The sequence below is a fragment of the Plasmodium brasilianum genome, chromosome 10 (genome assembly GCF_023973825.1).
Source record: "Plasmodium brasilianum strain Bolivian I chromosome 10, whole genome shotgun sequence".
NCBI lineage: Eukaryota > Apicomplexa > Aconoidasida > Haemosporida > Plasmodiidae > Plasmodium > Plasmodium brasilianum.
Window position 1 is genome coordinate 1735320 of NC_090123.1, and position 12588 is coordinate 1747907.

General features: G+C 24.9%; 3 protein-coding genes across 3 annotated transcripts; 1 reads left to right on the forward strand and 2 right to left on the reverse strand.

The window, feature by feature from the left end:
• Positions 1-28: 28 nt before the first annotated feature.
• Positions 29-2170, reverse strand: MKS88_003428 (pyruvate kinase 2; the record flags this gene model as incomplete). Its single annotated transcript, XM_067216518.1, has 1 exon — positions 29-2170. One exon carries the CDS (start codon positions 2168-2170, stop codon positions 29-31), a length of 2142 nt encoding a protein of 713 aa, XP_067073157.1.
• Positions 2171-4033: 1863 nt separating this feature from the next.
• MKS88_003429 (uncharacterized protein) lies at positions 4034-8168 on the forward strand (the record flags this gene model as incomplete). The annotated part of the gene is made up of 12 exons (XM_067216519.1): positions 4034-4269; positions 4439-4553; positions 4666-4764; positions 4876-5084; positions 5343-5479; positions 5624-5730; positions 5853-5918; positions 6071-6176; positions 6289-6504; positions 6690-6991; positions 7188-7465; positions 7913-8168. The coding sequence occupies 12 exons, from the start codon at positions 4034-4036 to the stop codon at positions 8166-8168; spliced, it is 2127 nt and encodes a 708-aa protein (XP_067073158.1).
• A 1009-nt stretch (positions 8169-9177) lies between these two features.
• Positions 9178-10086, reverse strand: MKS88_003430 (uncharacterized protein; the record flags this gene model as incomplete). Its single annotated transcript, XM_067216520.1, has 1 exon — positions 9178-10086. One exon carries the CDS (start codon positions 10084-10086, stop codon positions 9178-9180), a length of 909 nt encoding a protein of 302 aa, XP_067073159.1.
• Between the last annotated feature and the right edge of the window lie 2502 nt (positions 10087-12588).

Sequence of the window (12588 nt, forward strand, 5' to 3'; positions counted from 1 at the left end):
TGCCACATCTTTATTGTTTTCTAATTCACTAAGAGTCATTCAAACATGGCTGGCACAAGTAAAGCAAATTAGCTGACTTGTTAATATTTTTTGTAAAGGTCACAAGGGAATATTCATCGGGAGAATTAACAAAACCCTCTTCTTTTGAGACCTTACATCCGTAGTTGATCAATGATAAGAAATCATCATTGGATACCTGTTTTGAGTTAAAAAGGTGGGGATATACTCCCCATGTTAGTTGTAATTTCCTAGCTAGGTAAACATTTTCTGTTATAACAATGATAGGAGCTTTTGCTCTCATATTACTTAATTTTTGAATTTTTTGAAACTCATTGGAGAATAAAATAATAGATTTCAAGTTTATGTTATTACTTATATCTCTTATACTATGAAGTAATTTCTCAAAATAGGAATTATCATAAACCAATGTTTTATTTAACTGTTGGACATACTTAGCATTATTAGTGTTATCCATTTTTTTTTGTGAATATTCATAATAATAATTATCATTTTCTACACCCTTAATTACATTATTTTGTGTCAAAGCAGTTAAAGCAGGATATTTTCCAGTGGCTGTTTCAGCTGATAACATTACGCAGTCACACCCATCATATAGGGCTGTAGCAATGTCAGAAACCTCTGCTCTCGTTGGGGTTGGGAGAAATCTCATACTTTCCATCATTTGTGTTGCTACAATAACAGGTTTGTTATATTTAATTCTACATGAATTTATAATCTTTTTTTGCAATATAGGTAAATTGGACAAATCTGTTTCAATTCCTAAGTCCCCTCTTGCTATCATTATACCATCAGATAATTTTATAATGCTTTCTATATTTTTTACTGCCGAAGGTTTTTCAATCTTGGAGATAATAAAAATTTTGTTTGCATTAATTGAGGCTTCTTCATAATTTTCAATATATTCACCATTTTTCGAATTAGCAGATGTATGATTTTCATTATGTTGTGTAATGTTACTGTCATGAGTAGTATTCTCATTATCATAATTGGCAAAATCCTTTTCCTCATTTTGATTATGATTTATTTCTAAGTTCTGATTTTTGTATATATTGTATATTTGTTTATACCTTTGGTAATTTTTTAAGTAATAATTATTGTAGTAATCATTTACTTCTTTTATATAAAAATCATTTTCATCATCATACTGTTTTATCTTTAAAGTATTTATGTCATAATTAATTCTATCTTTTTTTTTATTTATATAAAAATCACTTTCATAATAATCATTAATAATACTTTTTAAAAAGATTAAATCATATTTTGTTTGAACAAAAGAATAACCTAAAAAGTCTACCTCTTCATTTAAACAAAATAAAATATCTTTTATATCTTTTTCATTTAATACTTCGATAGGCATAATCATATTTGGAACACAAAAGCCTTTTTTACTATACAATTTCCCACCTGTTATAACTTGTACTTTTATAGAACTATTTTGTTTATTTTGTTCATCATAACTGTTTTCAACAACTTTCATATTTAAGTTTCCATCATCTAATAATATCATCTGACCTACTTTTACATTTTTTAGCAAATCAGGATAATTTAATGAAACTCTATTTTGATCTCCTAGTTTATCCAACAAATCGAAAGAAAAAGAATCTCCTTCCTTTAATTCAACAAAAGTATTACTGTCCATTGCATTTTTTTCATTTTTTTCGAATTCTCCTATTCTTATTTTAGGTCCTTGTATATCTCCTAGTATTGCAATAGATGTATCATATTTCTTCTCTAATATTCTAATAGAATTAATTATGTACTTTTTAATACTTTTTAGTCCATGAGAAAAATTTAACCTAAATACATCAATACCATTTAAATAAAGTTTTTCTAATTCTTCGAAATTTTCCGTTGCAGGTCCTATGGTAGCAATTTGCTTGCCTTTTGTAAATGATATTTTGTTTTTCTTAGTCAATAAATTACTATCTCCTTGTCCATTTTTTAAATTTTGTATATCACTATGAGCTAATATGTTTTTTTTTTTTTTATCTATATTTTTATTAATGTATACATTATTGAGGAATAATAGTCGTTCCCCCTCCGTATTCTGTATATGCCATTTGGTAAAAGCGACCTCTTTTTTGTACTTTATTCCGTTAACAAAACTTGCTATCAATTTAATGAAAAAGTAAAAACCAATTGTTTTCATTTTATTCTTTCCCTTTGGTCTGGGGTGTCATACAAAGCGAATAATGGTACAGTACTTTACGAGGAGGAAGTACGTATATGTGTACGTATTTACCTATGTATATGTGTTTGTAAATTTATCTATGTATATGTAAATTTATAAATGAATATATATATATATATATATGTGGTTAATTTTTTTTTTTTTTTTGTGCCTTATTTAAATCAGAAAAATCGTGGAATTCACTGCTTTTTCCTTTATTTTTTTTAATTTTCCTTTTTTTTTTTATTTTTTTATACTTCCTATTCGTATTGAATGTTACAACTTATGAAAAGTTACCTTTCTGGTGATTAGTGCTACTTTGTTATTTTATTAAATTTATTTTCGTTTTTTTTTTTTCGACATTCACTCAGGTCAAAATTGAATATGAGAATGTTAGATGTTTTTTTTTTTTTTTTTTCCCTAAAGCCCCCCCACTTTCGCGTTTTAAAACTATAATGGTTATAGAACTAAAATTCTTGTATATCACTTCTAAATCTTAAGGAGCACATGTATATAAATATATATATATATATATATATATATATATATGTATATATGTACATATGTATAAATATATACATATTTACCAAAAAGTTTCGCTTCCAATTTTTACATTTGTTTTATATTAAGAGTATTCTCTAATCATGCGTTTTCTTTTTCTTTCTCCCTCAAGTTAAAGATAATATATTAAATCATGCGACTTCATTTTTCGTAACTCATTAAAGGACACTGAAGATAATGTATTTACCAATGAATTTTTAATCGTTAAAGGGGAATAGCTTTTTTCTGTTTATACGTAAAAAAAAAAAAAAAAAAACCTAGTTTATACATATGTGTATTACGCTTAGAAATATAAATGAATTTTTTTTTTGTTTGAGATTACCAAAAAATTTTCAATAACAAGGTAACAAGAAGAAAAGTAAAATAAAATATAATAAAATATAATAAAATATAATAAAATATAATAAAATATAATAAAATGTAATAAAATGTAATAAAATGTAATAAAATGTAATAAAATATAATAAAATGTAATAAAACATAAAATAAAACATAAAATAAAACATAATAAAACATAATAAAACATAATAAAACATAATAAAACACAATAAAACGTAATAAAATATAATAAAGTATAACTTAAAATATTGAAATGCATTACAATAATGTAAATGTAGTGGGGAATATACTTTAAAAATTATCGTTCATATGCACATCTTATCTGCTGCTACCCTTTTTTCTTGTGAAAGAAGACATCCCCAAAATGTATAACAAAATTGTGTCACTGATGTTGCCATATTTTAAGTTGAATTTTCCTTGGTGTATATACTTTTAAGAGGAATATGATGTTGCACTTTTGTATTATCATAAATTGCCTTAACGCGAAAATAAGAAAATGTTCATTCATATGTACGTACGAATGAAGACTCTATGTATATTTATCCTCATTTTTGAGGGTGTACCTTTTTTTTCTTTTTTTTTTTTTTTTCTGCAAAATTTTTGTTCATTGCACGTTTTAGGGGAATGTACAAAAATTTTGAAATTCTTTATATGGAACAACGCAATTCCATGTGCAATAAAAAAGAAATAAAAAAAAAGGCAAAACAATTTTATCATTTCCATTTTTATTAACTTATTTTCCATCTGTGTTTGTGCGAAATAAATATTTAAACAAAATAGTGAACATCTAAACAAATTTAAAAAAAAAAAGGAAAAAAGGAAAAATAAAAAAAACTTCATGAAATACAGGTGCATGCATAAATAGTATGTCTTTCTTTTTTTTTCTTTTTTTTTTTTTCTCTCTTACTACACACCAACTCCCTATCATCACATTGATCTACAATGTTTTTTAACAAATATAGAAAGAAATTTAAAAACACCAAAAGACGATATTGTGGTGTACCCGAAATTAGTAGGAAAGAAGGGAACAATTCCTTCCTTCCTATTTTAGGCAGTGATTCATTAAAAGAACTTATATTAAGGGATTATTTTAAAATAATTTTAGAAAGCGTTTATGATAACTTTCAGAAAAACAACTACTTCTTTGAAGTCTTCATATATGTGGACATAATAAAATTGTGAATCTTTTATGAATAAATAATATATAAGAATAATAATAATAAAGATAAATAACTCTTATTATTACAATAATAATAACGTTAACGATGTTTCTATATAGATATATAACTAGTATGCGTATTTTATTTTGTTCTTTCATTTTTATATTCTTTCCCTTTTTAAATATAGAGTCGATTCCATTAGCTGTTTGGGATACTATTTGACCAAAAATTTCGTTGCATTTGCAAACTCTTTTAACGAAATATCATATAGTTTGTTGTCTGAGTTTCTGCAAAGTTTTAAGGTAATATAGGTGATATATTACATGCGTTCCCACATATATGAATATATATATATATATATACATAGATGCATATATATGCATGTTTCCCAAAACGATGTTTTAATATTGGCAGAATGAAAGACCTAATAGTGATATGATAGAATACCTCAACGTTCTAATTAAGAGTAAATTTTTTACTATAACCCTTATTCCAACTAATACTCCAGTAAAAGTACTTATTTAAACATATTAGAAAAAAGAAAATAATGAAAGTTATAAAATATTGTATACTCACTCATATGGGCATCCATAAACTTATTTTTTTTTTTTAAATGTAATATAGGTAGATTGTATTTTAAATCTAGCGAAATCATATAAATTGGAAAATAACTTCTATAATGTAATAGAATTAATTAATGCTATATTAATTTGCCAGGATAAAAGAAGTTTTTTGTATAAATCTATTTATATGAGAATATGCGAATGTTCAAACAAGTACTTGCCTCATCAAAATGTAATCGTGAAAATGAACAAACTCGGAGATATAATTGAGTAAGCACCTGTTCGAATACATCAGTTATGAAAATGAGAGACTAGATAAAATATATATATATATATGTATGTATGTATGTATGTATGTTAAAAATGGTTAATAGATTAATTTAAAATTAAGAAATATGGTTTCCACTGCGAAAGTAGTTACTAAAAGTAAAAATAACTCTGGCGGATACAGACACCTAGGCACAAAAGTATTCATATCAATGCACATATAACAATAAATTGAACAAACAAACTCTTTACTTTTTTTAGCAAAAAGGAGGGTAAGGAGATATGTAAATTATGTTTTACAAAGGAATATGAAGAAATAACGAGTAAAAGGCAGTTCAAAAATTTTTTTCTTTTGAAGTTTTCTTTTACTAAAACACTTGATGAATATAGTAACATAGGTTATTCATCATTATTGCATTTAATTTTTCATTAATTAGTTTCAATAAATTTTATGTACTTCTGGGGTAAAATTTTCATATTCGTTTAGTATTATTTAAAAAAATTTTGTTTGTTTGCTTGTTTTTTTTTTTTTTTTGATTAAGATGAATGCACAACTTTTGAAGTTTTATATCAAGACATCCCTGAAAGAACAGAAACCTTTGAAACTGGAATGAAGTACAACTTAATTGTTGTGTCCATTCCTAACCAAGTTAAGAAGTGATTATATAGAAATGCAATTAACCTCAAGAATGTAAATTTTCAATGATATACATATGAAAATATGCATGTATAATTTTTCATTATTTTTTTATTTATTTTTGCACTTAAAAGCCAAATAAAAACAGCATTAAGGGTTCACGAGTTAGCAATCTGTGGCTATTGAATTATTGGAAACATGTAATTATAATAAAATGGAGTTAACGTACTATTTAATCAATTATTCATAATTAAAGATAAAGAATTTGCATATATATATATATTATTATTATTATTATTATTATTATTATTGTTACAGTTTTTTTTTTCTTTTTTTATTGCGACCATTTAAGAATACAAAAAAATTTGGAAGTAACCTGTTGGCACTACCAGAAAAGGAAAAGACATCGTTGTCCACTGAAATATTTAACGATTTACTACAATCCCAAAATTTAGATGGTACATAATTACTTTTTCCGCTAGTATATACATGTATGTACACATATATATGCTCTAGTAGGATATATATGTATATCTCAGAATATTCTCTTTCCGCATAATTTCTGAGCAGACATGAATAAAATTATAGTTGACATATTAAAGATGCCGAATAATAATTCCTGTTTGAGTAAAATTTGTAAAACGACCAAATTAACCTTAATATTAATTAGCATTTGCAGTAACTTTTTAAAATACTCAAAAATGGACATTTTTGCGTACGATATATACAACAAAATTAAATCGAACAAATGGCTAAATCCTAGCTCAAAAGGACATACCTTAGCAAGTAAAATAAAAAAAAAAAAAAAAGTTTAATCTAAAAAAATGTAATGCTCATAAGAGTCAATCTGTTAGAAGCAGTTTTTTCCGTTGAGAGTTGTTTATCTGATTGTACCTGAACATAGATATATACAAATATATGCCCATACGTACGCGGAATGAGAACATCACTTGCATTTGTTGCATGTGCAGGGGTAAGAGCGCCTCACTGTTTTTTTATATGCTTGGATGAAATAATAATGAAGGACTTAGTTAAATTTTGCAATTATTTCTGTAACATTAAACTACTCAACGTTAAAAAGGATTCTTTTAATATATTACTAACTCAAAAATACGACATATTAGTCATAAACATAAATAATTTGAGTAATTCTCAAATAAATGTATTAGTGGAGTTAATGAAAAATGGGATTTACAAGAATAAAAAATGTTTTTTTCCGATATCAACTACTTTTTGGGTCTATGCTGTAAAACCATATATAAGAAATGAGCAGGTAAGAAACCGGGTGAACGACATGACATGTGTTGGTGTGCATTTATGTATATATGTATGTGTACTTTTATGTGTTCCCATGTGCATATAATGGATGGATACCCCCACGCTCACTCACATGCATATATGTATATATATGTATATATATGCATATTCGTGAGAAACGTTACTTGCATACAACGAATAAACCTGTATAGGAGTTTAATGCATACATCAAGGAAGATTTGTTAGCACGTTTTGACTTCTTGTTTGAACTAAGTTTTGAAGATGTTGATGATTTAATCGATGAAATATTGAAAACAACAGATGATGTTGAAAACAAAAATTTTGACTTTTATTTTGAATTAAATAATAAATATTCCTATTTAAAAAAAAGCAATTTATCTAATTTTGAATTTAGCGAAATGAGTGATATAACGAAATCGATCATTCAAAAGTACTTTAACATGGCTGCGGATTTGTCAACGTTAACTATGTAAGTAGTGATACTTAAAATCGTAAAAACATACCTATGTACGTATATATATATGTATTTGTACACATGTTTTATTTTTACTTCCATTCTTTCTATATCACTCAAAACGTGTTTTTTGGTTGGCCATAGATGAGGGAGTTCCACAATACAATTACCTTTACATTTATCTTTATTTTTACATTTATATTTATATTTATCTTTATCTTTACCTTTATATTTATCTTTATCTCTACCTTTACCTTTATATTTATCTTTATCTCTACCTTTACCTTTATATTTATCTTTATCTTTACCTTTACATTTATCTTTATTTTTACCTTTATATTTATATTTATCTTTATCTTTACCTTTATATTTATCTTTATCTTTACCTTTATATTTATCTTTATCTCTACCTTTATATATATCTTTATCTTTACCTCTTTTTTCTTTTTTTTTTATTCCCAGATACCACATAGGAATTTGCGAATTGTTATGTATCAGTGTGTCTATTTTATTAGGGAAAAATGAATGCCTCATTGAGCACGTTGTGTTAGGACTGTTTTTATACGACACTTTTGTATCTTCTAAAAAAAATGAACTAACTCAATTTGATAAGAATATCTTAAAAAGCATAATAGACCCCCCGAACAATGAAAGTACCTCTTTTCAGAAATTAATGAATTATTTTTCGTCCTATATAAATGCCACGGTAAATCTGTAATTGCGTAGGAAAAAAAAAAAAAGCCTACTGGAAAGAACTACATGTATATGATGAAGATTGTGAATGTATGCACTTATATGTATACCTATTTGTACATTCATCACTCGTATTACATACTTATCACAACATAACGTGTTAACGAAAAAATAGAAAGCACTTTTCTATTTTTTGTTCACAAATAATGCGTATTTTTTTCGTTTTGTTTAATGTCTGTTAATACTCATATATTTTATTACGATCGCCAAAGCTATAATGTATATTCGTTTCTTTGAATATATAAAAAATACATATTAAATAATGGATTTATGTTGTTTCCTTTAAAGTTGTGTACTTTATTATTTTAATTTTAATTTTTTTTTTTTTTTTTTTTTTTTATTTCAATATACAAAAATAGAAAAAATAATAACTTAAACATTAATTTAGCTGTTAACGAATGTTGTTTATGTTCTCATTTAACAACAATGTATTATTATTTTTACTCTAATTTTTTTCCATTATAACTTTAAAAAAAATAAAATAAAAATAAAGAATAAATGGCAACATGTGTTAATAATTAGTTTTTTTTACAGCTAAATATTGATGAAAATGGAATTAAATGTATAAAAAAGTTGATGTAAAAACTGCGCAAATATATGTATATGTATATGTATATATATATATATATATATGTATATGTGTTGGAGAAATATATATACAAATATATATTTATGTATGAATGGGTAATAATGCGAGTAAAAAAAAAAAAAAATGTAGCTATACTCACTTTCATACTTGAAAGGTTGAAGATAAAAATTAATACAACAGTGTGAGAATTACAATAATTTAAGAACTGTTTAAATAAAAATAAGTATATTGTAATTACAAGATATTATTCTCTCTTTCTATATATATAAATATACATATATATATTTATATGCACATGTGTAAATACTCAGACCGTGTACGAGATACAATTCTGCACATTTTGTCCTTCATCATAATTCAGTTTTGTGTCTTATCAATGTTCATATTAAATAAGCTTTTGTAATTCATCGTAGAAGACAAGGACAAGTGCTCCCCCAGCGCCTCTAATGACGTTAGCCCATGCCCCTTTAAAGAACCCTCCAAGGCCTTCATTCTTCAAAATCTTAATCCAACAATCTATTGTATTTTTGTATTGAATTTCTTCCTTTGCTTTCCTACCTGACATCATCATCATTCTTCTTCTGACCGTATCGAATGGATAGGAAATGAGACCTGCTAATATGGTAACTGATTGAGCAACAGCCCATTTAAATACAATATGTGTATTTTTATCATTATTGAATAAAAGAGCTTTTGCACTGTCATATAAACCAAAATAGGATCCTCTGTAAACAATAATTCCAGTAACTGAAACACCAAAACCACTATATAAGGATAATAATCCTGTTTGTTTATATATTTTTACTAAACAGTCTAGTAACCCACTAAATTGTCTGTCTTTTCCTTTTCCAATGTCTGATGCTAATCTTGTTCTTGCGAAATCTAAAGGGTATACTATTAACAAAGAAATTGCTCCTGCTGTTGCACCTGACAAAATATTTACACAAAAGAATTTACTGAACTCTGTATTTTGATCATATTTTGGAAATATATTTTTAAAATAATCTTTAAAAGCAAAGTTAAAAGCTTGTGTTGGAAAATAACGAATAACATTGGCTAAGTTTCCTCTCCATAATGACGCAACACCCTGTTCTTGTGATACTCTTTTAAAGCAGTTCATTAAACCACTATATCTTTCTACTTGTCCTGATTTTATCTCAGGTATAGAGTCTTGTGTTTGAATTAACATTTTTACTCTTTCTATAGGAGCAACCACTGTTTTTGATATAGCCGCCGACACACCCCCCATTAGGAAGTCTGCGGCAAAATTTGTTTTTATATCCCCTCCACTCATTTTCGCAAATAGTTTCGTAATATATTATTTAATATATGCGATATGTTGTGAACACACAACTCAAAGTATACTCTATGTAATGTTTACACAATATTAAGGATGCGCTATGCTACATATATACTGTTCACACAACGTTATTTATGCGCTAATTATTTATTTGATACCTATTTATAAGCAAGTATTACTTACGCACAAACATACATATATACACCCATACATAGATATAAATGTGTTATTCAGGCCGCAGATTCTCTCAACAATGAAAAAATTGATGTAAAAAAACGTTTTTAAAAATGTAAAATATAAATAATACTATATAAAAAATAATAATATATTATTTGTTCAGACAAATCATGTTTTATATAAAATATTTTCTTTAAAAATTTTTTTTATCTGTTCTCATTTTTCATATTATTCCAAAAATAAATATGAGATTTTAACTTTGGGGAGGAAAAATATCTCTTATTCTACAATAAGCTTATATAACATATTATAAAAAATTATTTAAGAATACTACAAAAAAATTATAAAACATAACGGAAAAACACATATAATGCATATATATTTATTTATGTACATATAATAAGCATGTACTAATGCAATATGCAAAAACGTTATAAGTAGCATCTAATACGTATATATATGATATATATACACATATATTTATACATATACGTAGTACGTATAAGTGTAATATATAAATTTATAAATATATTTTTCCAAATATCTTATGTTTTTTTTCCTCTTAAAAATTAAAGAGATCTTAATTTCAAGGAAAAGTGCTTGGGAAAAAAAAAGAAAAAAGAATACATCAAAATCTGTGAAAAAACACTTTTTAAAGCTAAGGAAATATTTCTACGTATAACAAATACAATTTAACTCGATCCTATAATCCTGTAAAACTTTTTATTCGACTTAACCTTTTTTGCTACGTATGATGCATATATTGGTGTATTAAAAAATGTAATATATTATATATATGTGCTTATGTTCTTTTTTCCTACAATTTTTTCTTCTCTCTTGTCATTTATACTTCAGTATATATAAACGTAAAGGTATCTATATAACTTTTGTATATTGTTTTTTTTACAGATTTTCTTTGATATTTTCGTTAACTTCTTTTTGTAATGTTTATAATGCCTTTCTCATTTTGTATTCAATTATTTTTTTTTTGAATCATGGTTTTTAACTTTTAATTTTGGTTCACAATTTTCCTTTTTAATTTTGTTTTTTATTATTTTTAATTTTTTAAATCCTGTATACTTTGCAAGTATTTTTAAATTTTTATATCTTTTTAAACTTAATTCCTTTTTTAAATTTTATATAAAAAATCTTTTTAATTTATTTTTTTTTTTTAATTTTAGCGTATCGTTGTTTTAATCATATTTCTTTATTTTATTGGCTCATTTTTTTTTTTTTTTTTTTTTTGTATATTTTTATGTAGATATACATACATACATTGTGCATATCAATTATATAGAGAGATAAAGAAATACAGTGTATTTAATTGATTTTTCAACAACATGTGCTTTGTTCAATTCTTTATTAGCGCTAGTCGTATGTACAACATTCTTCTGAATATATTAAAAATTGGTCAGAAATAATTTCATGTTATACCTCTTTTTTTATAAATATTTAGATATAGTGCATACGTAATAGGTTATTCTATTTTTTTATTGTGTTAAACATTATATGTATATGTTATATATATTATATATATACATATACATGTATATTTATTTATGTATGTATATGTATATTATTGAACTTGAGAGGTAACAATTATTTTTTATTCATATATCCTATATTTTTTATAAGAAAGAGTAAATAAATTTATAACAAATGAAATCTAGTGTAAAATAAAAAAAAGGTTCCATGCGGAATATACTTTTTAATGCATTAATGTTCTATTGTATCTTGCAAAATATTCAAAATATGTAGCAAATATATACATAATACATTAATTCTTTTATTAAAAACGATTTACTTGTTTTTGTTTTATAGTATTTGTAGAATTGCAAATTTTGGCAATATGTTTTTTACCTTTTTAAAAATTTTTATATTTTATTTAATTAGATTTTTAACATATGCATATGTATGTATTATAAAAAGGATATTATTGGGTTCAATTTTTTTTTTCCATAAGTGAATATTAGGAGAAAGATTTAATTATTTACATAAATATATACATATATATGAATACATATATATGATGTAGCTGTACTGAGGAATGGAAAGAAAATTTAATATTTTTTAGAATAAATAATGTAAGTAGCAAATTCTGATTAAAGAGCGACAACAAGTGTTGATACGGAAAAATAAATTTATGCTTCATAAAATTATTTAAAATAATGAAAAAAAAAGGAAAAGCAAAAAAATGATGTCATTTAAATGTAATAATGAGAAACTTAAAAAAATTAAATATAAATAAAATTAAGGGAAGAAGTGAGCTTACCTGCGCACGCATTCTGTATTTACATGGAAAATTAAACATTAATTATA